The 27659-nt window shown below is 36.0% G+C and overlaps 1 protein-coding gene across 6 annotated transcripts in view; it reads right to left on the reverse strand.

Annotated features, from left to right (window-relative positions):
• KDM6A (lysine demethylase 6A) overlaps window positions 1-27659 on the reverse strand; it is a 151815-nt gene that overhangs the window by 2667 nt on the left and 121489 nt on the right. For all 6 annotated transcript variants that reach the window (XM_054400007.1, XM_054400002.1, XM_054399979.1 and 3 more), the window contains 11 exons: window positions 17077-17206; window positions 15543-15648; window positions 14623-14828; window positions 12359-12423; window positions 12179-12253; window positions 10219-10367; window positions 9132-9246; window positions 7152-7339; window positions 5788-5929; window positions 1266-1392; window positions 165-335 (listed from right to left, as the gene is read on the reverse strand). In XM_054400007.1, the coding sequence (XP_054255982.1) occupies window positions 165-335; window positions 1266-1392; window positions 5788-5929; window positions 7152-7339; window positions 9132-9246; window positions 10219-10367; window positions 12179-12253; window positions 12359-12423; window positions 14623-14828; window positions 15543-15648; window positions 17077-17206 (1474 nt within the window). The remainder of the gene's footprint in view (window positions 1-164; window positions 336-1265; window positions 1393-5787; window positions 5930-7151; window positions 7340-9131; window positions 9247-10218; window positions 10368-12178; window positions 12254-12358; window positions 12424-14622; window positions 14829-15542; window positions 15649-17076; window positions 17207-27659) is intronic.

Here is a 27659-nt window from a genome sequence, read left to right on the forward strand (position 1 = left end):
ACATAATATTGACTCTTCAGCTTTTTGTTCTCTAAACATCACACACAACCCATACCTCCATTTGAATCAGAAAGTCCACGGTACTCATACAATGGAGTACCAAGACGGTCTACAATTGCTTTACAAATAATGTATTTATGCACCCACTTATTAATTTGACTTACTAATGTAAATTGATCATAGACTTGCATCAAGTCCTCCATTTTGTACTGTTCTAGCACCACAAAATTTTCCAGGTTCGTGCTTATCTTTCGTGCACAGTCTTGGCAATGTACGACATAGGTCTTTCGAGAATTGCTCTCACTAGTGACAAAAAGCAGATCAAAGACTTCCACCTATTAGACAGGAAACACAAAGGCAACTGTTACATTTTCCTTTTTTGTAAGTTAAACCACAAAAACTACTTTCTTCAGGATTTACAATCTTACCCTATGCATGCAAAGAGAAAAAAAATAGATTTGTTCAGGGAAAAATCTATCTTCCTAAGGCTCAGGCAGAGAAGTGAAATATTGTAAAACCACTAATACTGTACTTAGGATGTCTGAATGAACAGCACTACAAGAAAGCTTTTGGTCAATACTGGAAAAGCAGGATTTGTAGTTTGAAAAGGGTACTCAGTAAAGTTGGAATTTATAACAATTATATCTATTTTTTCCTTTTTAAAATTTGTCTTCAAAAGAAGGTCATTATTTATTTCCTCACTACTCAGTCAAATGCTCATCCTGCTCAAAAGCCTTGGTCAGAAGATAACTAGAAACTGAATTCCAGGGGGTAGGAAAATTTTATTTTCTCTTAAGCTGCATTAAAACTACTATGTGATACTTTAAATGAACTATTAACAGAAAATGGAATCAAAAATTTCAGCAAAAAGGTTATGTCCTGTCAAGAAAACATACTTAAATTCTCTCTCATTTGTAGCTGTTGTTGACTTCTGAAATGAAGACTGATACACCTTTGAAATGAAGCTCAGTAGATCAAATTGTTACACAGGGAAGCGTAACAACTTTTAATAGTAACTGAGAATTGAAAATTGACCTAGTGAATAACAATACTGTGGAGGAAACTGCAGTAAAATACAGCCTACATCTGCAAAACCAGCATGATAAGTTCTCTGAAGACAGCACTACATCACATAGATGTGTTTATAGCATAATGGCAGATACTGAGACTTAAAATTAAAATAGTAACAACAACAAAAGACAGGACAAGATTCAAATAAACAAACATTACAGTAGTACCCAAGCCCAACACATAATTTTACTGACCTCACAAATGCTACAGTAATGAGCTGGCTCGTCCTTTGCTCGCCCATGCCAGACAATCTCTTTTCCTGCAGCAATCAGAGCTTCCCTCAGTGTCTGACACTGTTTGAGAGTTCTTAACAGGCAGTACCTGCAACCAAAATCAGTTGTATATTCAGTTAAACATTCAACTGTAGACCAAAACTCAAGTAGGCTTACATTTCTTTCAAGACCCTGTATCTAGAGTTTCTTCTTCCTCTGGGACTTCAGAAACAGTTTGCTAATAAGAATCACTGGAATTTTGACTTAGACAGAAGTTAGACTACATGCTTATGGACCTTTGTGGAGATCTGTTTCATTTCAGTACTGCCCCATGCCCTGCAAACAGGCTGCACCTTTCATTTTTGACTGGAATGCATAAATGCTCTTCTAAGTACAATAAACAATGTGCTTTTCTAAAGCAATTAATGTATTTTCTTTTGAAAGGATAATTTATCAGCAGGTTATTTTGAACTGCAGAGTTCAAAATAACTGTTTACATTTTATATAAATGACCATAGCCTAATCAAAAAAACTGCCTTAACATCGTAAAAGCCACCTTACTACATCAGCATCACTCTTCAGTTATCCCAAGTCTGAAAACTCAAGCTCTGACAGGAATCACTCTACACACAGTGCAAACAAAAATCAGCAATTACCTTCTCCAGTTTGAAAGGAAAAATAATACGAGTTAGTATTAGAAAAGAAAATCCTTTTGTAGGGAAATTTTTTTTTTCCCATTTGTTTTATGAATGAAGAAAATAATTGGTCAAATGTCAAATTAAAACCAACAATTACCTGCCATATTTCTGTACCAAAATCAAATTAGTTTTCTGGCATTGTATGAGCTCAACACGTTCTATAAAAAAGTTGGAAAAATAGGTCACCAGATTTCTAAATCACAATGTTATTTTCAGTAATTTTTATCTCTCAGCTGCAGCTTTTGCAGACCTTAATTTTCTCCTCTACAGGGTGGTTATGTTATATGCTCATTAGATGCAGAAGGAAGATTGGAAAAATGTAAGGGGAAGAATAAATATTGGACAGAAAACAAAGTGCTCAGGAGTTCTTTCAAAATGTTTTCAACTTGATCCTTCTCCCATTCTAAAGCCTTAAACATGTAATATATATGCTCTATATTAAGAGGGAAAAAAAGTTTCTTTCATCTGTTTCCAAATAGATAACAGAATCTTAGGCTTACTTGGAGATACTCTCCCTGTTGATGTTTTACACTTAAGACTGTTCACCTTCACTAAAAACACGTCTATGGCTTCATCAATACCCTCACTGTAAGAGTAATGCAAAACTGAAAGCATGTTTGTATGTTAAACACCGTATTTTCATGTCCTGAATTTCAAAACAATTAAACAGCTCATTTAGCTGCAACTCCTTCAACACTTTCCAGGTTTGATGTTAGTGGGCCTTAGGATGGTAAGGCCAACCACATGTGACAGATCACATTCACTTGAATGCTGTGCTAATGTGCTGCTAACAAGCTCGGTCACTCTGGTATAGCTTTTTTTAATGAAATCCAGGCAATTTTAAATGAACTTAAAAGCTACCACTTCTTGTCTTCTGCTGTTATCTGAAGTCTTTGGTTACACCAAAGAGCAACTGGAAGCACATCTGCCACCACTGTTCTCCACTCTTAACTTCAAAGAATTTTCAAAGCATTATTTTCAAAGAGTTTCTAATGTTACCGAAATGAAAAAAGAATTGCCCAAAATATAACCCACATATAACAACAATGCAATATTTGCCAAATTTGCAACCAAAGCTGAAAATAATAGCTGGAAGGTGAATTTTCCCTTCTTGGATAAAACCCATACGCTAGTAATGACACCTGAAAACATAAACATTAACTATTACATGCTACCAAAGAATGGGAAGAAGCATACAAACCATCACTTTTTAAAAGCACCACAATTTCCTGAAGTTTGGTCAGTCTATAACAAGTCCAAAAGCTGTCTATCAGAGTCAAAATGTGTAAGCTAGATGGTGTCAGCTTTGAGTACTCTAGGCCTTTTGTTCTTGTACAGTGAGAATTCAGTTAAAAGAAAATCTAGACCACATCTCTCTCTCAAATTCCTTACAAGCGACGTAAGAAGTATGAATAGATCCTGTTCAGTCAAATTAAAATATTTAAGAGAAGATTTTAAAATGGACATCATCCTGATCCATTCTAGAAGGATAGTAAAAATCCTGTTTGAATATTTAGATATCCAGTAAAACTTTTACATGTGCGGAGAACATCCCAATGGCAGTACAAAACTGACCTCTTTGTAACTATCGGGAATGTACCTTCTCTGCTGATTCCAAAATAGATTTTACCTGGCTCCATGACCTCTTTGTAACTTTCAGGAATGTATCTTCTCTGCTGATTCCAAAATAGATTTTACCTGGCTCCATGCTTTTGTGCAAAATCATTTCCCCCACATCATGTTCTTTTAAGCTTCTAAAACTATTTTTGTAAAAGAACTTCTTATTTCACTTACTTTGGAATTAATTTTTTAAACCTTTATTACTATGTCCCCACCACCTCTAAAATTCTTCTCTTCCTGAGATGCCATTTGTAAAACTCTTCTAGCTTCCATCTAACAGGTTTGCAGTTAATTTTTCTTTTTGTGAGGGTTGTGCTCTCTCAGACAAGTTTTAAATCATCTTCTCTGCTTGTGTTCCTGCTCATGAGTCTACTGTTAATACCAAATCTTACTAAAAAAAAAAAACTCTCACTTTTTTTTTTTATTTACCAAGACAGTGCGGAGTTGCACATAACCAAAGAATGTAAGAAGGTTTCACATTTCTTTCAAAAGCAAAGTTTCCTCCTGGAAAACAAAGAGCCTTTCCAGGACTGGGCAGCCTGAACTAGTTGAGGATGCTCCTGCTTACTGCAGAGGGGGTTGGACTAGATGACCTTCTGAGGTCCCTTCCAACCCAGACCATTCTATGATTCTATGATTATTTTTTCCCTGCTGCTGTTCTATTTCTTTTTCTCATTACTGTGGTCTCCAGTATGCTTAAAATTTAGTTTATTGCCTGTAGTGGTTACTCTCACATAATCCAGTAAGACAAATGTATTTGTATTAGTTTCATGTTGGAATTAAAGCTACTATTTATTTTTTGAAAAACCTATTCTTTTGTACTATTCTGATACCCAAGAAGCACCAGAAACTGACGTCAGGTTATCTGAACACTTCAGGTATCTTCAACATGCAATTTTAGACACATTTGGAAAAAGATGACAGCTGTGTCACTGGTGTAGTTTTTTTTTCCTGCTGACAAACAAGAAGTCAGCTATTCAAGATGAAATTCAACCAGCTGTATCAGAGATCATTATTTCCCAAGTGTTTGTATACACATGCGTACATACACACATATATATCACGACACAAATGTCTGTATATTCTATACTTGGGAACTCGGCATTTGCCCAACAACTAACTCAGGAGAAGGGCTTAATTGAAGTAAGGTTCAGTAGACTGAAAAAAGCAAATATATAAGACTGAAGTTTGTACCTGCTCCTCATCACCTTTATTTGTAATGTATACCTAAAATTCAGGTAACTCATTAGAAAAAGCTCATCTCCTGTCAGCTGAGGAGGATGCCATTCAGTCATGCTTTCCTCATTTTAGGCTTAAAGCATGACCAAAAAACCCCAAACTTGTGCAAATGCAAAACGCATGTGCCAAAAACCTAAAATCCTGTTTTGCCAAAACTATTCCAGAACTGCTTCAAGCTTTACAACAGATGCCTGCTGGGCTTGTGAAGATATATAAAGATAATTGTGGGTTTGGCTTTCTTTTTTTTTTTAATTTCCAAAAAAACCCTGAGAAGTTCATTCATTCGTGACCCTAGATATAATAGTGCTGCAATATGATTTAAATGTGCTTGAAGCTGCACTCTTTAAAGAAAACTACTGAAGATGCTCTGAGCCTGAACTATTTCTGAATTTTGAAATATGAACATGATAAATGTCACTAAGCTCTATTATCATTTTACACATCAATTAATTCATTGTTCAGAAGAAAGAGCAAAGGGAAGGAGGTTTTCAAATTCCTTGTATTTATTTAAAACATTTATATTGGACTCCCAAATGGCAGTGTGTGAGCACTAACTAGAGGTTCTAGAAACATAAAATTAACTTTCCTGTAGAAACGAAGAAAAATTCTAATTCTAATATTTGAGTTGATGACCTAACTTTGTTATTTCTTGTATGTACCCTGAACAGATTTTGCCATCTAAGTCAAATGTTTCTGTAAACTGCTGTATTAATTAAGTCTACAGCACTTAAAAAATTAATTAGATAATTCTAAAGCTATGCCACCATAACATCAAATAACATGTAATAAACTTAATGATATATATAAGTAGATTCTTTGAAAAGTAAATAAAAAGAATATTGGCTTATTGCTCAGAAACGGAAATCTTACAAGGGATGACTTACAAATCAGCTCTTGTTTTATGCTTGAAGAGGGAAAGGGTAAGCATTCAAATAAATAAAACTTACTTTATCATTTCAAAAAGCTTTGGATCTGAGACCTTGATATTTCGAGCCATGTTCCATGAAAGATGAACCATGGGTACTATGGACTTCACGCTCTGCAATTTATTCCACTCGTACCGTTCCACTGCCAATTTATACTGACAGGCTATAGAAAAACCCAAACAAAATTACAGCAGAAATTAGTCAAGTTAAGAAGTAAGTATCAACTGGAGCCAAAATAATTTGATTATAATGAAATTTTATACCATTAGAGCAAGGTTAAACTTCATTCACAATGACTCATTCATTCCAACTACACCTGAATTCTATGAAGTTTACTGCTAGAAGTGTATTTATCATGCTAAAAAATGCACAATGCCACAGCAGCAACTATCTGTGAAGTTACTGACAAGTACTCAATTTCTGTGGTGAACAAGGGCAGTACTTCAAACAGGCTTGCTAATAAATTTTCAAGTGTTTCAGATTTAGAAAAAAAAAAAACATTCTAGATTTGAAATGCCTGCATCTCATTCTATTCATTCTTTATCATAATTTTACAATGCTATGGCATATAACGTGTTTTGAAAAGGGAATGGCACCTTAAGAGATTTGTTGCAATGAGTCAGACTTTTTCATTAAGCAGCCTACTCACCCCACCCTTTTAAAAAAATGTTTTACAAAATTCACTGTGACTGAACAAGTGAGCTCTGTGTCAGTCAATCATAGACTCCTGAAGATACACTATTTATTGCACCATTATGAAATACCTTAAACTATCTATGAAAATAGAAGGTTTTGGAAGTACATTCTCTCTATTTACAGAATCCCATTTTCACTGTTAAATTTTCTTCTGTTCTCTCATCTGAAATACTTCTAAGACCATGGTTCAAAATTAAAGACATCTAGAAGAGCAGGTCTGGAAAATCTGACATTCCTTATGAGCAGAATTTTATAACTGTCTGTGTTTCCTGAAGCTTTCAATAAAGAACAATTAGCTATCTGTTGTCCTGAAAAAGCTAGATTCAACAAGTCCTTGAACTCATATGCAAGCTATGGTGCAGTCTGCTGGGCAGAACCACGATTGGGAGAAAATGTTAAGAAAATGCTTAAGAATTAATATAAACATTTTATTCTGCCAGTGTTTGCTACACAACTGTAATATTTTATGAGTCCATGAACTAGTGGGAAGGCTGCATTCTTGTTGCATTCTCTTCCTCTTATCAATGCAATTATTTAAAGCTTCAACATACCAAGTTTTAAAATACACTCCACATTCCATTTTTTAAAATTTACTGAAGCATAGTAAATTAGTAAGAAATGGCAGGCTCTGCACATATATAGTGTATTTCCTAATTTTGTAGTTCAGCACAGGCACTATTCAACCATACCTGTAAGAGGGCCAACATTCCACGCAATGTTGTTGCACCAACCGATAGCCTGAACCCAATGAACAGTCCCAGCGTTTATCCACACCAAATCCCCTGGTCTTTGAATGAACCTATAAACTGGGACATTAGCTTCATACAAATCTTCCAAGTTTGGCCACCAAGATCCCATTAGGAAATTCATGTTATTCCTGGAACAACAGGAAAACCCAATTCTTCAGCATTTATCAGTAGACACATTAGTGGATGATCGGTCATGAAATTACTTGTAAAAACTGACCACCATTACAAATGCTTTCTGCATCTAATTAGTGACCCATGAGGACTTGTTGAAAGGCAAGTTTCATCTATAAAATTCCTGATCCTAATTCCATATTTCACATCCTCAAATACATTAAAACACTTAACCATCTAGTTGCCCATGTGAAGTCAGCTCATGGCTTCCATTTATGTTTTACTTTCCTTTCATGGTTCCTAGTATTTTATTAATGCTGAGGCAGAGAAATCCTTGGTCAAATCTAGTGTGCCACTGGTGCCAAATGCTGCTTTTTTTAAACCAGTGACTGCTTTCACATACAGACCACATCAGCTCTTGAGCATGCTTTCTGTTTTGAACAATGCCAGCCATTTTCTCACGCTGTCACTGTATACAACTGAAGCTTGTCCACACAACAAGCAACCTGTTGGCACCATCTCAACTGTGATCCACAGGGCTATGCTGTGCTCAGCCAATAAATACCAACTCTTCTGAGAAGCATGAAGAAACACCTCCATATGGATTTCCTAAGCATAAACTCTTTCACTACAAGTACTTAACTACTGTAAAATACACACTTCCCTCCCATCCTTATCCCAGTTTGATACTCTTTTTATACCGTACCATAAGAGATCATTCACAAGTCACAGTTTTCAAAAATGAATGAAGCTACAAGATCTTAGTTTCTCTGACACATTCAGGAGGACAGTGTTTTGGGAGTAAAAGGTATGTCATCATCAGAGACGCTGCAATTGCATCAGTGCAATAACAATTTTGAAATGGTTAATCTCTGTTGAAGGTGAATAAAGTGGGAACAGTTGTCAGTAGATAAGCAGATAGAACACAGATTAGAGAGAAAGTGAGATGAATTTGCAGAGTTCTGGAAGATGGTCAGTGCGCCTCGAATGTGTAGATGGCAAAGCATTTTGCCATTTGCATACAGACCTCCTGGGGTCTCAGTAAACTAAGATCTCCCTCTAGATGCAGCTAAAAAAATAAAAGCCAAAACCCCAGTGACTCTGTACTTGCTTATGTACAGCTTGTACACTAAGCATAACAAAGATTAACAGCATGTATCACCAGGACAATACTTTACTCCATCACTACTGAAAAACAAACAAAAAACAACACAAAAGCCCAATCCCTTCATTCTCAAATTTGTTTTGTCACTCTGACATAGCCCTAGAAACCATTACAAAAGCATCACCATTTGGCAATAGTAGAGGTCAGCTTTAACATGCATGGTAGAGTGCCTAGATAAACAGCAAGGGCCATGATGGATTCTTCTAATGTGGAAATGTAACTACTATGAAAACTAGATCAATGCCACATAACACACATTGGCAGCAGACAGCCTATGCTTATACTAAACTTCTGATACTCCTTAATGCAGTATAAATTTGAACTTTGAAACTAGATGAGAATTTGCTATTACATATCTCTTACTTCTCGTATTTCCTTCATTGCTGTGTTGAAAAAATCCACAAAGGTTAATTTTTGAGAGAAAAGCTATTACAAGTAGTTGCGTTCCTATACATTGTACAAATGTCACACTTTGTATAAATTCTAAACTTTGCATTTTGACTTATTTTAATACTTTTCTGACTCCATGGGAAACCTGTAAAATAATTCCTCTTATAACACTCTCAGGTAATTTCCCCCCTCAGGCCTCAGAAAGGCACAGAAAGCTTGATAGAAATAGAGAAAAAACTGGGCACTCTGCTTACTTTTCACAGAAGTCATTCATGACACCCCAATAGCTTTCAGGGACAACAAACCATTCACAGTCACCTGGACCAATATTTATATTGACTGAACAAAAATTGTTATTTTCTTGATGACCTGAAACGTAGAGAAACATAAACATTTTAAGTAAGGTTGATCTATCAAAATAACACTATGAAAATGCAACGGTTTTCTAAGCCTCACTACATGACAGATTAAATATTTGTACATATTTTTATATGACATGCACACTAGTTACATGCTTCACAGTTTAAGAATCACAATTAGGCTACCAGTGCTGAGAACTCTGTTTCTGTTAGTCTGTGAAAAATTAAAAGCTGGAACTACAGCTGTTGTGAAACTGGTCAGTACTTCAGCAGTTCCCTTTTTGTAGAAATAAATGCTTCAGGATGCTAAAACTTAATTTTGTGTATTATGGTAGCCCCCGACAGTCACAGTCAGGAGCAAACCTTCATGACTTCAGGCACCAAACAGACAAGTAGTAAGAAAATTTGTCCCACAGAGCTTTCAAAAATCAATGTAGAAATGCCAGTCTTTTATCTTCTTTTGACAGCTGGAAAACTGAGCCATAATCCCTAATGAAATTTTCTGAAGTTGTACTTTAGGAAAAAAACAGCAGACCCAGAAATTTAGTCCAGATCCCTCAACTCTCAATCCAGTGCCCTAACACAACATTATACATTATGCAGGGTTGAGTCCTATCCTCACACAATCAAGAATCTAATACATAAAAGGATGCTGACTTCTATGATTGCACAAGACAGAAACTTTTAAGGTATGTGAAATACAAATACAGTCCAAGTATATAAAGCCATTCTCTTTTTCATCTTAAAGAATCCATTATTCTGTGCAAGACATTAGCACTGCAGAAATCCCAAAATTTCCACTGTAAGGTAATTCAGGTAATTGCATATGGAGAGTTCAGTTAAGCAAGAAATCAGAAATACTGAGTATCTACAGTTTTATCATGTTTGGGCATGCTGTAGGATGTGGAAAAATCTGTAGTGGAGTTAAATCAGTACTACAGAATTGGAACCCATTTTTATCATGCAAAGAGAAGATACTCACCTGGTGTTCTGCTTCCTGGAACCTTCATGTACAACTGCACTGTGTTCATGCCCAGGATGGTATGACCAACATGGCTTAGAAGATTTCCTGCTGATACCACACGTACAAAAGCAGGAAGTTTTGTCAGTTCATGAAGTTGCAACTTCCACCTGCAGCAAAATAGCAAATTGACAAACTGTGAATCCCTAAAACTCTTAGAGAGTTTGGGAAACAAACATTTTCAAAAAATTTGTTAGCACAGGAGCAGACAACTACTGCTGTATTATTTGTCATCTCTTCAGAAGGAAGTTGAGACAATGCAATACCCTTACTTGACAGTTACAGATATTTAAATGACAATTTTACTTAAATATGAGCTAAAAGCCAGGGTGACTGGACTTACTTTTGCAGTTAGCTAGTCTGTTGTTACAAAGGCAGAAAATTTTGCTTGCAATTTACACCTTGATGTACCTCTCTTCCAAGCGAAACCAGAGCTGTGCTCTCCCCACACCCTAAGCCAGCCAGTCAGAAACATGCTTTCAAAGAGACAAAGAATATGATGCTACAACATATGTCAGGATGGTTGTATAAGGATATTCTAGCCTCTGCACACAGCTGCTGTGACCAAGAACCATGTTAACAACATGCACATGCTCTAGAACTGAATAAATGCATTAAGAAAAACACAGAAATCCCAGAACTTAAGGGTGGAGCTCTGCAATGTCTATCAGCTATCTGTGCTACTCTCTCAATTTTAAAATATTTCTAAATATAATGACAAATCTAATAAGCTAGCTGAGGAGAAAGATAGTTTTGCAGCAAAAGCTGAGACTACCAATAAGATCTGGCATCTACTTAGGGTCCCACAAGAACTACTTAAAGTATCAAAATCCAATTCCCCATGAGGCTCAGGTTAGTTATGCTTAGGTTAACTTAAAAGTCTCTCTCCCAATAGGTTGCTAAGCATGCTAGTTTATTATCAACAAATTTTTATCTATAAATGGAATTTTCTTTAGAAAAAAGATAGCACTGATATTTAAAATTTCCTATTACTCTCTAATCACATACACCTGTGATCTTTCAGTGGCCCTACTACAAAAGGTCCTCAGCATCTTAAGTGAGCCCTATTCCCCAGTTTCAAACACCATAACCTTTTTTTTCTGCTCAAATGATTGAAGTAGATGAGGATTTTTGTACTGCAGCTGGCAGAACAGACAGCCTAGGCATGTGAGATCTTTTATGGAAATATATACAAACTAGAGTCTGGATCAAAAATAAATAAATATTACTAGACAACAAAACTGTGCTTTCAGAGCAGAATACTTTCTGATGTTTTCCTGAGCTAGCTGCATCTACTCAGAGAAGAATATGTAGTCTGAAGAGTACCCAATTTATTCTTTTTTTTTTTTTTTTAAGGTTATGGGGGAGGCATCATGGTTTTTCCATAGGCAAGCATTGGTTTGGTCTTTACTACATAGTTGAATCCCATTCCTGCATAAAGACACAAGAGCTATGAAAAGGTGGGAACAGGAAGTATGACAGTAGGAACAAAAGCTAACTTACAAAAATACAGGTAAATAAAAAGGCCTTTAGTCTTAGAATTTCTGGGCAAAGACTGAAAACTTGGTATTGCCAGTCATAACTGAAGTTGTAAGCAAAAAATGTAAAGCCCCAGAATGAAGTATAGGTATATATTAGAAGGAGGACTAGAAAAGAATATTTTCTGACAGATTTTTAAGCTCATTTCTGGAAAAATAAAGATCCTGGAAAGAAGAGCCTGAAAAAGATTTTCGTGTGTGAAGGACTCATAACAAGAGTTTAAAGACAAAAAGTAAAAATTTCACAGTGGAAAAGGGGTGTGAGGATAGAACTGGGTTTATCAATGGATTGCCTGATGTCTGAGAAGAATGCATTGGTTTTCCAGAAGAAGTATCACACTGTAGAATACCACTGTGAGCAGGAGGAACAGCAATCAACTTACTTTTTGTCATCTGACAGGTCAATGTTGGTCCCAAACTTGATTGTTTTAAAAGGTCCTCTTCTCCTCCTCCCAGAGCTACAAATATAAAAAAATATAATCATGAATGTGAAAAGGGAAGCAATGTAAAAAAAACTCCACATAAAGCCAGCTACACAATTATCACAGTCATACCACACTTACTTATCAGAAGACGTGGATTCATTATCTGAGTGGTCCTTGTGGTGACTCTTCTTCTCATTTTCCTCCTATAAAATCCAATTGGGGAAATGATATATATATAAATATAAAAATGTATAAATATATAAAGTCATAACATGTTCACAGAGACAAGTAATTTTGTTTCAAGATGGTGGTACAATCTTTAAAATATTTGTATCTAAGATGTCAATATTACTGGTAAGAAAATGATTCTTAAAGTTGTTAGTCAAAAGACACTGCAAAACATTCTTTGTGAACACAAATTCAGTGAAACTCAAACCATGTAAACATTTCTGCTAGCCCACATTACAGCTGTAAACGACTTAGTTGCTTTATTATGCAGGTGAACTGTTAACTTTTTCAGATCAGAACATTCACTTTCCTTCAAAGTCAAGTCGTTATCCTAGTATGAAATTAGGATGACTAATATTTATAACATTAACTTCGTAAAATCCATTGTATAAAATCCTTTGAATTTTTCATAGCCATATGTTATATTTAGCACTGCAGTAGCTAGGGCCATGACTAGTGGAAAAAATCTAACCAATATTAAATGATGCAATTTGAAGTTTTTAGCACAGTGTGCTCAAAATCCTATTTCGAAAGACTTCTTTTTTGGCAAGTGTATGGACATAGAAAGGAAAAGAGTAAGACAAAAAAGAGGAAAGAACTGCCTGGAGGCTATCCAAAGCTCTCTAGCTTTGAATGGGATTGTTGTTAAATCTCAAAGTGCCCTATGTACCTGAGAAAGTCTTATTCATCCTTTGAATGAAGGACAGAGAAACAAAAAGGAACCTAGAGATGATGGATTGATCAAATACAGCAAGACATGTTAGAAAAGCAATATAATAGCTGTTAGAGGAACAGAAAAAAAAAGAAAAAAAAAGATCACTTTGGGCAAGCCAAAAAGATTGTGTCTTTAGAAAAAAGAAACAAAGCTTTCATTTGAACACTCTGAAAAGTCACCTAAGGACAGGTCAAAGCAGCTTTAGGCAAAGGACACATGTAGACTTTCTGGTTTCCAAGGGAAAAATGAAAACCATTGTTCTGAGAATTATTTTAGATATTGCATCTTTACTGTAAATTTTTGATGGAGAAAACGAAAAAAAAAATCAGAAAATTCTGCAGTTCAATTCTTGGTACAAATCCAAAGCTGAGGCTTTCCTGCTGGCAAGATGGTATGTGATCAGTTACATATGTTCCTAAATATATATATATATATGTATAATTTTCCAGACCCCTGGGGATGACGTACAAGAATCCAGTGCTGGTGCAACTGTCCAAGAGGCACCAGAAAACTTCAGTCAATATCCTACTTAACTTTACTACCACTGCAGAAGAAGAAACATTCCATTTATGCCCCAACCTTTTGATGACTTCAGTGCCCCCCACTTGGCAGTGATATTCCTGCTTCTTTTCCTCATTCTGTGTCAATCTTGTTCAAAACTTTATGAATATTTTCTGTAATCTTCTCTTCAACTACCAATTAATTAATTTCTTCGCTTCTAATCCTTTCCCCTAATGCACAAAGTTTAAACATAGAATTTCTCTTTCCTTTCTTCTGAAACCACTGCTGTTTCTGTGTAAAGACAGTGAAAACTGTTAACAGTCAATTCCAAAATCAGTGTTTCCCTTATTTTCTAATTAACAGCTGACCGAGTATACCTTTTTTGCCTTAGTTCCACCTTAGCCTGATCTTTTTATAGCACTAGATAACTTAACCCTCTGAGGAGTGCCCACAGCTAATTCCAAGGATTTCAAACATATGTCTAACAACTTCTGAAATAACTAGAAACTGTTACATTTGGAACCCAACATAAATGAGTGTAAACTTCTAGGAATTCATATCCAAAGTAATTCAGTGTACCATGAGGAACAAAGAAGTCTGACTTTGAAACGTGTGAAATTAGAAGCAATACAAGTTAAAAAATAATGCATCAAGTTCATTCATTTAACATAAATTTTGACATTATTATATGAAAGCTTAAGCTAAGGAGATTTTAAATTCTAAAATACCTAGGAATTTTATATTACTTTTCATATTAAGCATTTTGGAGGAATACTCTATATACTATTTGATCCTCTATTCACAGTAGATTATGTGAATTTTACCTGTGCTCTTCATGTTAATGGAAAGGTCTCCTTCACCTTAACAGCTTCCCTTTGTTTTCAATACCCATTAATAATTGTTCCAGAGCTAGTATAAAGTTTGTAAATTTTAACTTAGCTAGTAACAATGGACTTACCCTTAAAGACTCCTGGAATGAGGAGGCCTGGTACTGTGCATATTTAGCAATTGTTGTATGAGATCTACTGCTTTCACAACGCCAGATTTTCTTTGTTCCAGTGGGGTCCCAGTTTTCATCTGCTGGCTGCAGTAGTTGTGTCCTTACTTCTACTATGTGTTCATTATTTGCTTCTACCAATGTCTTAGTAGAGAAGAGTCCCAGATCTAATAAATATGAATAAAATTAATTAATGGATGTTAAAATATAATAAAAATTTTCAAGAAAATTAGTACTTAAAGCTATCTAAAGGTTTAAACTAAAGCATTTTTTTCCTTTAGCTATCATAAGACAACCCACCTATAGGTTAATAATTAATACTCAGGAAGCTTTTCTGCACATAACAGTACAAGCTTTGAAAATACTTGGCAGCTACTGTATAGACTATATTCCAAGGAATATTTTACATGCCTTGAGTAAACAAATATGCAAACAATATTTACACTTATTACCAATGAAGTAATTTTCAGACCAGAGTTTTATGAATGCATTTCTGCCACGAGGCACATATTGCACCAGCAAAATGCTACCTACAGAATTCAAAACGTTGCACACAATTAGCTTATAGATTGTCAAATCTAAGCACAAAGATGGGCAGCCACAGCTTTCACAGGAAAAAAGTCCATCTGGAAGCTTCTATATCCACAGTTCAGATTTGCTCTATGGTCGAGCACATCTGCTGGATTTTGGTTTTGTTTTAAGATGACCAAGATTAGAAACAGTAGCGAACTGAGAAATGACACATTGCCCCAATTACTCAGAATACAGAGGCAATACAGTGTTACAGAAATAAAATATCCACTTTTAAGAACTGAGTCTTCTTTTTTAAAAACACAGACTTTTTTTTTCCAAAGTAAAAGAAACACATAAAATAAACTCACCTAACTTAAGCGCTCCAGCAAGGCCACGTATTACAGTAACAGGGTTGTTTGGATTTGTACAAAATTGATGTAAAGGTGGAAAGAAAGCATCTCGTTTATTTTCCAACTGCAAAATTGTAATGGAATATTACTTGTCAGATGAGTTTAGACTCCTTATTTGTAAAACAAGGAAGAAACAGCAGAAAGAAGACAGGAATTTTCTCCATTTCCCTGCACTGTGGGGCATGAACAACTACATCATACAATCTTTGCCATGTTTAAAGCCTGAAATTAATTTGTTACCGCAATTTATTTCTTGGCACGAATTATTCCCCAGGTTGCTTCAGCTTTCACAACTCGAGCTTCCTACAGTTTATTGCTTTATCTGTCAGTAGCTTTCTACATTCCCTAAATCTACAGAACTCTCTGAAGAGCAAAATTATGTCTTTCTTCTCAGAAGTCAAAAAAGCCAGTTCTACAGATAATGTATACAAGAACCAGTATAATTAAAAAGGACTACTCTTACAGTATATCTCACCTGAAGCAGAAAGGTTGATTTGATTTGATTTTTTATGCTTTTGTGCATCTATGACCTAAATTTCATGCTACAGTCTCCCCAATTTTTTGTTTTTATTTTTTTTTAAACTGTTGCCAATCTTTTAAAACGCTAAGACATCAGTTCCAATAAACAGAACACAATACAGGGTTCCCAAATACTGGGACTCACACTGGCACATATACACAGTATGCTGAACCATGGTGACTTAAACTAGCTGTGATAGACTTCTAAGGTAGATCAGTTCAGATGCAACACCTGGACGCACTATTGCTTCATACTTAATTTAGCTTCCAACTTAATTTAGCTCTCAGGCAGACCGCATGTGTCCTATCACGCCAAAGTGCTGCCTGCTTCTGGTTGCCAAACTGAGCTGACCTAAGCCAACTTGAGGTTTTCACACTGGCTGTATGGACATACTGTAATTCATTCTTCTGTTACAAAGGAAGTGGACATCCTGTAACTTATTCTTGCATTACTACGGAAGTTAGTTGAAACTTTTCATAAAGCTATTATGAAACTTTATTTTCAGAACAGAAGAAAATACTACTCTACTAAACCTTATCTTTCCCTAATGACATTTTGTTCTTAATATCACCTCAACTTTCATTATTTCTTTGCTATATTTTCAAGCAGGCTGTTAGGAGAGCTTAGTATAAGTACCTGCTTATTTATACCTAGACTGTCACTTGCAAAAAATGCACATACATATTTGAAATATTGTGCATTGTATCCAAGAAACTGTTTTGCTTATTTGGAATATTAAAAAATAAACAGATTCTGAGGCTGTTTTTCCTCCTATTTTCTGGAATTCTTAATTTGCAAGTAATTTAAGAGCCAAATTGTGTCTCATTTTTCCTGCATATACACTGGTTGTGAGAGCACTGATCACAATTCAGCTATTAATAGTCCACCTTTAAAATAATTACATTATGTAATTCAGATATCCAAACAATTACAAAAGACAGTCAATGCACTTCTACCATTAGATTTACTTACATAAATACTAGGTGTAGGTGGATTCAGCTTGTCCTTTGGCAAGGGAGGGTACGGTGGAGGTGGTGGTCGTGGAGGTGGGCATTTATCCAATAGAATACTACTGTTAGATAAGCCATTTTTACCCAGATTCCTAAAAGGAAAGAAGAGCTGCCTCTGTCAATACTTGATAAATAAAATACATACATATTGATGTAATCTCTTCTGCAAAATAATGATATACAAGGAGAAATTGTAATTTGAGATGCAAATAAAGCTCATATACATTAATCACGAATTCTCAGTGTGGAATTTGATGTCATTCAAAATAATTTCAATTTTGCCTGCCAAATCTGCAACATCAAAATCATTAGTTTAAAATACAACCATTTAAAATATGACTCATTTGACCACATTTCACTGAGAAAGCAGTTTTCAACTGGAAATAAGAGAAGAACCTTATTAGGTTGGCACGGGCTGGTGGATGATCAATTCATATAAGTGGAGATAATGCAGTCCAGTAACGTTGCATATAGTATTACAGCAGAGCACAAACTCTGAAAATGATGGTGCCAAAAAAACTGAGTCACAAAATCTAACTACACCTACACTAACAGTGAACTGAGCCACCACCTATCCCTGTCTGGTTCACACATTTCCAAGCCAGAAGGAGCCACTGTTGCTTAATTTCTTTGAGCAACACAGAAAAGGACCTAAGGTGAGCAAGTTGCTGGGTCAACACCTGTATGTGTCCTTGAGTGAAAACCTCACTTGTTGTCTTTGCAGCCTTTCTCTGGAAATTTCCAGATGTGAACAAGCTACTCTGTGTGTGTTAACTTTTCCTATAATGAATGGCCTAAAAAAAAAAACCAAAAAAACCCAAAAAACCTGCACTCTGAGCTTACTCTTCATTCAATTCCCAGTCACTAGCACCAGTACTTACTAACAAAACCATCCCTTCAATTTTTGTTTAAAATTACTTAATTACTTCAAAATTCTTGCAACTACACACTACTGAACTTCTTCTTCCAACCTTACTTGATTCACTAGCTGGTGTCACCTCCTCTCAACACCTCACAAAATAGGTTGTTTCTAATGCATAATTTAGTCATGTATCTTTACAGAAGTCAACAGTTACAAAAAACTTGTTCTTGTACCAACAGCCTTCAGCAGAAAACACAGCTGACTTAAGCTGGATGAAAACTCCCAGCAATAGAGCTTTACCCTGAAACAGAGAAACTGCACTACTGGCACTGATAAACGTTACCGAGCTGCATGCTGGCATGTGAGAGCACCCATTCAAATCAAGCTACCACAAACTACAAATAAGATGGACCTGGAGCCTCAGATCAAATAACTGCCATGACAAACACTTTCAAGAAAATGAGCAAACATTTCACAACCCCTATGCTGTAGCAAAGATGAGCATCTTGAGAAACCGGTGCTCATCACAACAAACAAGTCAGTCATTCAGTTCAAAACTTACGCCAGTCTTCTAACTCAAAGACTACTCTCCTCTGACAGAAGATCACAGCAATACAGGCAGAGACGTATTTAACAACTTTCTCCAAAGCAGGCCTGTCAAAACATCACACACCCCCTTTCTTCCTTGTGTTTAGGTGACTCTAATGCCAGAACAGATTGCATCTTCAAAGGAACCGCAAACACGGAAGTTTTGATCAGGCATCATCAAACTTGGCAAAAAAATCACTGACCATTGCTTAATGTGTGATGTAGTTCGTGCAAAGATGGTATTCCCACCACCAACAAAAAAACAAACCAAACACATAGGAAAAAACATAGCAATATAAAATCATCATCACTCAAAGAACTACTAGCTGCATGAATCTGTGAAACTATAATCTGATCAGCAGGTATTAGAAGTGGATATAATCTTTGCATTAGCAAAGTGTAAAATAGAACTAAAAGCAAAGGCATAGTATTAAAAATCAAAGATGACACTGACAAAACACTGTTTGCATTGATTAAACAGTTCTCAGCAAGGAAGATAAGAAACACTGAAGATAAAGGCATGTTGCTCATAACTAGCATGACTTAAGTTACTGTAGTCACACAAGATAATCATCACAGCGATGGTTCAGTAAAGCTAGGGTAAAATGGGGTCTTCATGGAGGGGGAATTGTAGAGAAAGAAGAAATTCCTGCATGCTTAGAGAAACTACAGGTGTGAAAAAGGCAAAGGAGACGGAAAAGAAAGAATACAGTACAGAGGAAAAGATCAGATGAACAGACCTCTCATAAATCCAGCACTTGAAGCTGATACTACGAAACCCATGCCACAGTTTCCTATTCGGTTACTAAAACCCTGAGTGGAAATGTCAAGAGAGGAAAGGGGCCAAAGAAAAGCAAAGCTGAGATAGAAAAAAGCTTGTAGTGGCACAGGAAACAGATGGGTAGAATATTTAAAATTGTCCTTAACAGACCAGTTTCACTTGATTTTTTTTTTTAAACTATGAATGAGAATAATTTACTATTAACAAAAATGCAAGAGAGCTATTAGAGAATAATGCTGTAATCCACAGTGTGCAAAACAAAGCAACAGAAATTATGAAAAACACCTCTGAAGTATTAAAAATATTTGCTACTGGCACTGGAAACGAAGCAATCAGTGAGTATCCATTGCTGGCTTCTCCACCTCTGTAAATGCAGAATTCTGGCCAGTGCAAGGAACGTCAAAGATCCTTTCCAATCACAGCAACCGTGAGAAAATCTCACACGTTTCAAGACTCTGTTTTTTTGTGAGAGGACCCCAAGGATAATTTAGCCCCTGAAAAGAAACTGGATACCCAAGCAGCCACCTGCAACGCCATGATGGAGGACTGAAGAGAAGGACAGGCTTCATTCATTTAAACTGACTTTCTGAAGGGAACTGGTTTTTCACAGACTGTGCAGGCAGAACATCCTAGATTCCCAGAGCAGGAAGAGAAGGCAGAAGCAGCTCTAAGTCTCATAAAAGTAAGGACAGGGGTGCACACTGATATGTGATGCTGTCCTGAGCCAAAGCTCTAGCTCCCAGTTCACTCAAATTTGCTTAATGGGTAAACTCAACAGCTCATGCAACTGCTTTACCCTGAAGACCAAACTCAAACTGCCATGCCTGTAAGTGACCACTATGGATGAAATAGGTGTCGGGATTTCATGTAATTAAGTGATCTCCTGAATAATCACCAGATTCATTAAAATACCCTTTCCCCCATTTTACTGCTTTGTAGGATACATTTCCACACCTTCTAAAAACAGTTTACAACCTCCAGCCTTAGAGAACAACTTTCCTACTGGCTGCATAAAACCACAGAGTTAACCGGAGGCAGAGGTGTGACCCAGTTTGCTGCACAACAGTCCTCTTTATTATATATCCCTCACTCTCTAGTCTATGCATTTAGCAGATACTGACATGAAAAATTTACTGTTATTAAGGGATTTTTTGACAATTAGAGACTGATGGTTTAGCCTGAGATGATGCCTTCACCAATGTAGCAAACTTCTTCCCTCCACTTCTCACTGCATGAACAACCCAGCAGCTTGTTATGCACCTCGAATGCCCCAGCCTCATGGGAAGATGAATTCCAGCTGATCTAGCCTTGAAGACTTCCCTGTCAGAGCCCTACTTCTCTATAAAAAATAAAACAAGACCAAATGTGATCCCAAGGTAGTATTACTGAAACATCTACAGTTACATGAGACTTATCAAGTAGTTGTGATACACTTCATAGGTACTGTATCAACTGGATCATCTTAGCTGACTAAAAAGATACCATACAAGGTTAAAGCCAACTACATGACACGTCTGTATTCATTTTAACTCTATTTTACTATATAAACTCTCATGTAGATGAGAATTAAACATGATAAAACTTATTTTCTGAGAACCAAGAATCATTATCGTTATTTAATATCCCTTATATTTAATAAAATAATCACCTCAAAAATGTTTCACTCAAGTCTAAAATCAGACTGAAAGGATTATGTCTGTTTCTCAGAAAGTGGCTCAAGACCTCTGGAACTTTTTCTGTTTTCCAAGAACTATATTAAAAACAAACAAACAATCTGTACGAATGATAAACAGTTCTCAGGCCTGCTCCTTCAGAGCTCACGGATGTATGTTATCTTGACCTCTAGCTTCAAAATACCAAAATTCTCCTTGATTATTAAGAAACCAGAAAGTGTGTTATGATGAGAACATTCTATCTGTCTTTTTCCCAAGCACAGAACAAAAATATTTACAGAACTCTCTTGCCAGTATTGACTATTCTAATAGTCCCATGCAGTCATTAAGCATCAGTATTTTTTCTGTTTTTTAATGTTTCATTCTTGTTATAGTTTCCAAAACTTAATTTCTCAGCTTTCTCAAACTCTTAGCTTCATTACTTTTAAAACTATTTGCCCTTTTTGTTTCCAATTAGGGGACTTAGACCTTTTGATTATAATGAAAAGTTCCTAAACAATTTCCATTTATCCACACATTTGGATTTTAGGTACACTTTACAGGCCAAAACAGAATTAAGTTACAAACAGTTGCACTTACTTAATCAGTTATTTTTGCTGTGAATTGGTCTAAGTGAGCTATCATTTGAGGATTAGCTGCATGAGAATGAAGTCTTACTGCTCCAGAGATTTCAGTTCTTTTGAAGAACAAAATGAATACCCTCTGTTCCCCAAACAAAAAAATCACATTCACCATGAATATAAGGAACTGTGAATTATGTAGCAGTCTACCTCAAAACTGTGAGAATTAATTTACAAAGGAGAATGACCAAAACATTTTTAAAATGTGCCTGGAGAAGTAATCAGTTGAAGAATTGGGATGCACAGTATTGACATGACCCAGTCCTTTCTTAACAATTAGTGGACACAACTGCTTGTGTATTGGAAGTTACTGCAAAGGCATAGAAAAATGTTTGTCACCCATCACCCTGGGAAGGAGATGGTTACTCGCAATGCCTAACTTGGGCTCTCAAAGGTTAACACCTCCCCAAGGTGCTTCTATAGGCAACCCAGAGAGTTGAGCTCTCAAAGGGGAATAGGAAGAAATCAACATTACATTATGCTTAAATGCAAGTAATGGCAGATAATTATACAACCTGTTTATCATGCAGTTCTCTACCCCAGTGTTTCACAACCAGGTACTAGCTGGCAACACTCCCAGAGATTTTTTCTTTTATTTTTTTAAATCTACAGAAAATTCTGCAATACATTTGTGGATTTTCTCATTATGCAAATATAGTTCTATTAATTTTTGAAATCTGTTCTGGTTTTGACCTCAATAATACAGGCTGGTAATGATTTTCATAGGTTAATTATATGCTATGCAAGAAGTAATGTTCCTTTCTTTTTTTTTCTTTTCTTAATGACTTCTACATCTTTGCTATTTCATTTGCTAATCACCTTGTTCTTAGGCTATAAGACAAACAGAATCACATTAATGACTTATGTAAGGAAAGCATTATAACGAGAGGTACCAAACATTGGGGATTCTTTTACGCTTGTCTAACCACTGAACTAGAAATCTTTCCAATGGGTTTTTTACTTCCAGATAATTCTGCTTCCCATTTGCAGATTTCTCTATTTGTCTTTTTAGACAAAACACATCCTACTCTAAGAAAGGTTTAGCTTGTTTCAAATTTTATTCTGAACTTTTGCTATGGTAAAGTCGACTTGCCAGAAGTAACATGCCTTTAGAGCAAGTGAACAATTCTGCCTTCAAGCCAAAAATGTCCTTTGCTTATGGACAAAGAAACTTCCCAATAAAATATGAACTGCTTTTGTCAGTTTTGTTTTTAAGAACAAAACACAAACTTAATCCAGTCCCTCTCTCCACAAAATACTTCCACTCAAATAGATTTACGCTCTTTGCTTCTCCTCTGCAGAGTTCCCAAATCAATCTGGCACTTACTATCTTTACAAAGCAGGCTTAATTGCCAGGGAACAGCACCTTCAGAAAGACCAACCCATTTATTTCTGCCCCATGTGGGGGCCCACCAAGCAACAGGATGCCTGTCCACTTTAGTCTCTGCCTTGCTTTTCTCACTCCTCCTCATGAAGCTCATTTCCTATGCTTGTGTACCTGCTAGCCATTTAGAAGATCCTTTTCCAGACTGATTAACCCAGACCATCTTCTTTTTGTTATCCTGTATTTCTACCACTTCACAAAGTCCCTTGAGAAGCAGCTAATATGTCCTGGTCTCCAGCCACTTCCTTTTCTCAAAGGATTGCTCTCTACTCTTCTTCTTTGCACATCAAGCAAAAAGAACTATAAAAAAGCATGTTAGCCCCTTTTAATATGCATTACTATAGAGTGTGTACTTCTCACTCCCCTTCCTCAATTAAGCCAAATTGGTAAAGCTTTCAAATTCAGAAATGCCTTAAGTGTTTTCAGATTAGTCATTCCATCACCATAAATAGGGCAACAGCAACTTCCAGCTGACATGAATTTGCCCAGTTACCCAGCTGTGCTCTTCAGAATTGTTTGAGCACCTCTTCACAGACTTTTCTAAGTAATTATCAAACAAGTTTTGTTTTGAGCTTTGTCTGTTCTTTCAAGGCTGTGACCAATCTTTAATAAATAATGACTAAGACTAACAACAACAAGCAACAACAAAAGCTAAGCACCTTTTTTTTTTTTCCTGAGAAACAAAATAAGTAAACCCAGGAACTTCTCTACACTGCTTAAAGACTTGACCTTGTGTAGGTTTTAGAAAGGGCAAGTGACGGAGCCTCTTAGCTGAGATGTATACTGAATTTTTAACATCACTCCTCAAGGACATTAATTAGTGCACCAGTTGAAGCAGAGCTAGCATTCAGCTAATTTCTCTTCAATAGAAATAAACAGCCAGGGTGTTAAATCTCAAGTCTTATGATAACATTTCACTAATTCTCCTTTCAGAAGGACTGTTCAGAGGTAAAAGATACTTACATTTCTAAGAGTACAGAAAAGAGCTTTACCTAAGTTTTTTCAAGGAGACCTGATAAACAACTAGACAAAGCAGCATACTCTTTTTTTCCCCACAGATTAACAACGGTCTCGTCTAATAAACCCAGAGCAATTATTCCTAGCATATTTTCTTCTTTTAATCACACAGTTTTCACTTAAGCTCAAAATTACTTGGGTTTTGTTTTTAATGACCTCAACAGGGGATTTTCTCTAGGAATCTAAGGAAAGCTAATTAATTTAATAGTACAATCCTTTAATTGTTATTTTGCTCAGAGGTTTAAAGAAATTTAGACAGTATACCAAACATTATAATTTAGTTGTTTTATAACCACTTTAAAATTTACTGTTGCAATCAGTTTTATGGGTAGGGAAGACTAACCAAATCATACTTACACATCCCAGAATCACCTTCTCAATTCTCTTTCACCTGTATACTCCAACAGCAGTTTAACAAGATGAGCCCATTTGTTACTCCACTGTTCCACAGAACAGCATCTTAATAAGATTTGCATATATTAGTCAATAGCTCAGCTACAGCGTTTCTAAATTCCTTGTAGCTTTTCAATAAATATTGTCTAGCCCTTCAAGGGAAGCTCCTTGGAGGAGTATCAATTGCTATGCCAGCACCACCTGTTTGACCCCATCTCAGCCTCCTAAACAACCTCATTTCAGCACATGAATAGAACAGCTCTCTTAAATATTTCCTCAACGTTCTCAGAGGAAGATGGATATAAAGAAACTCTTCAGCCTCTGCAGTGATCTTGCCCTACTTAAATGCTCACTTTAGTCGTTGGCAAAACAAAACATTTACCAGGTTTGCTCCCTACAGACTAGACAAACTATTCACATGTGACAAAAAAAAGAATCAAATGGAATTTTCTATGTGGTGTTTTGGTTTTATGATACAAACACTTGTTTATACAAAGGAAAATTACAATCTCCCAGCACTTTGGTTTTGCCTACTTCAATTTTTATTGTAATGCATTATTTTTGAATGCCTTTTCTAAGACCTTTTTTTAAGAAACACCAAACCTCCACGTCTCTCATGTTCCTTTCATCTTAAGTACAAGCAAAATTCTAGTAACATTAACAAGTCAGGGTTTTGGTGGTTAGTATTAACCAGGCTGCTTCCTGAAAAAATCCCTTGTGTAAGATGTGGAACTTCATCATATCATGGTTCACTATCCCGTAAGAGGCCAACTACAGTTACATTGTGAATCAACTCTTGTGCATTTCTAATTTTAAAGTGCTAATAATTTCAGGTCTTTTATGCTCTGAGTACAAACAAAATGGTAGGGTTGAAAAGATATAAAGAATGGCTTCTCTTTGGTAAGACTTGTGTTTTAGACCTGTTTGCATTTGAAAACAAGGTTATTTAACAAGTAGACTTTTGAGGAATTTCAATGTGACAAGTAACATAAACATTCTGGTTTTCAAGTAAGCATATAGTAAACAGAGACAAATGTAGAACAATGAGGAGGAAAACAAAAATGATTAATCTAGCGCTCCAGCTGAAGAAAACCCAAGTTATAGCCATCTGCTTTTACCTGCCAAAATGTCTTTTTTACCTTAGAGAATACCATCAGGACAATAGGGCAACAGACAGTACCACTTAAGTACTGCCAGACAGCAAGAAGACTATGCCATAAGATAAAGAGGTGAAGCCAGAATGTCTTTCAGAACACATCAAATGAAACAAGGGTATGTATGTAACAACTGGCAAATATTAATAAATACACTGAAGGTCCAATACAGTGTAGCTCAAATATATAAAACCTAGCACTACAAGAAACCCTCCTCTCCCCCTGTGCATGAACCCTGCACATGTGCTTGGGTTTTTGTTTCTTTGGGTTTTGTTTGTTGGTTTTGGGTTTTTTTTGGGGGTGTGTGTTTGGATTTTTATTTGTTTGGTGTTGTTCTTTTTTGGGGCTTATGTAGGAAAACACCAAGTAATTATTTTCAGGTTTTCTTTTGGTCACACATTCATTTTTGTACCTTGAGATACTGTACTTCCAAGACAGCATCCAAATGCAATCAGTACTATAGGAAGTGCTCTTTTAAGGGTCAGTATTTCATAATTAGAGTCCCTGAATATTGTGAGAAACCTTTATGTGCAATTTAAAATGGAACTTTATCCCAGTGAGTAAGCTGAAGAAAGCACAGTGGCAGTACCTGGGCACACAAAAAGTAAGCCTGACGTGCAGATCATAGCAAAGACCAACAGGTTCTGGCTGTGCTTAACCCTCATCCTTCCTGCACTAAGCACTAAATTTTCAAGTTTGAGCGTGTCAATCAACAGCCTTTGGCAGGTAGATTTGCTCTGCCTCCCCTCAGGTAAGGCGCAGCTGGTAAAGACGCTTCACAGAAAGTTTTCCTGCTGAAGACAAACTGCAGATTTCTCCTGTGAAGAGCTTGATAAACAGTGTACTAAAACAATCAAAATGCAACTTATGACTAGAGGAATACAGTCCCTGTTACTATCCCAAGAAGGATTTCTGAATGCAAATTTCTGCTGAAGAAATTTTGAAGACATAGATCAGCTAAACTTCAAGAAAGAAAGTCTGTAACCATTTCTTTGATGTGTATTTGCAATGTACTTCATCTTAACACGAGACAACAAGGCGAATTTTATACTTCTACCAGCAAAAACCAAACCAAAACAAGAAAAACCCAACAACAACAAAAAACCCAAACAAAAACCCTGTTAAACTCTTCATTTTCATGAATATAATGGGCGTAGGAACTTCGCCTGAAAAGGAACATTTTAACACTTCATATTTGAGAGATGGCAAACGCTCCCTATAGATTTGTCTTCTAGGAAATTTGTCTTTGTAACCAATACTTACAGACCACTATACAATGATCAGTATTAAACATCAAACACCAGTACATTAGAAACTAATAACCTTCAGTCACAGTGATGGATGGAGGGGGTTGTTTTGTATTTGAATGATTTATTTAGTGCAGTGAAAGAAGGATATAAATTTGCTTTTATCACTTTTTTAAACATCAAAAATGGTAATACTTAAAAGCACCACATGTGCTATATGATTCCAAAGAAAATATTTTGGAGTCAAATACATTGAGATGGATAAAAGTCTAACAAGAATTCTGACACCAGAAAAAATACAGGTAACTTTTCAACTAAAAGAACTGTAAACACAGCTTACAAATAGCACAGTTCAAACCAAAACACTAACAATGTGTTTATGATTATACGGACTTCTGTTAACTTTAAAGGCATCTTATGTAACTTTTTCACAATTGGCAACAATTGTTAAGACATGGATACAGTAATTATCATGCTCTCAATGATCTTTTCAATTTCTTAGCATGTTTGTATTTCAAATAATATTCTTTTGAGAGAAAAGGCAAATCTCTCCAAAGACTACCTAGATAATCTAAGGACTTGAGATAGTCTGTGAGCAGTAAATTTGAATTTGCAACGCTGACTACTATCTTATAGGTTCCTGTCTACCACATGTAAGACTGAACTCAACCTTGAAGGACAGTTTACTTGCAAGAAGCTTTGGCTAAACTGTGTCTAGTGGAGTCTGTTCTGCTTTCAACTGACTAAACTATGTGTAATGTGTGTTAAGACCGTTAACATGGTGCATCAATACCAGACAGTTACATAAAGTAAACATAACAGTTCA

Source organism: Indicator indicator, chromosome 1, assembly GCF_027791375.1.
Source record: "Indicator indicator isolate 239-I01 chromosome 1, UM_Iind_1.1, whole genome shotgun sequence".
Lineage (NCBI taxonomy): Eukaryota > Metazoa > Chordata > Aves > Piciformes > Indicatoridae > Indicator > Indicator indicator.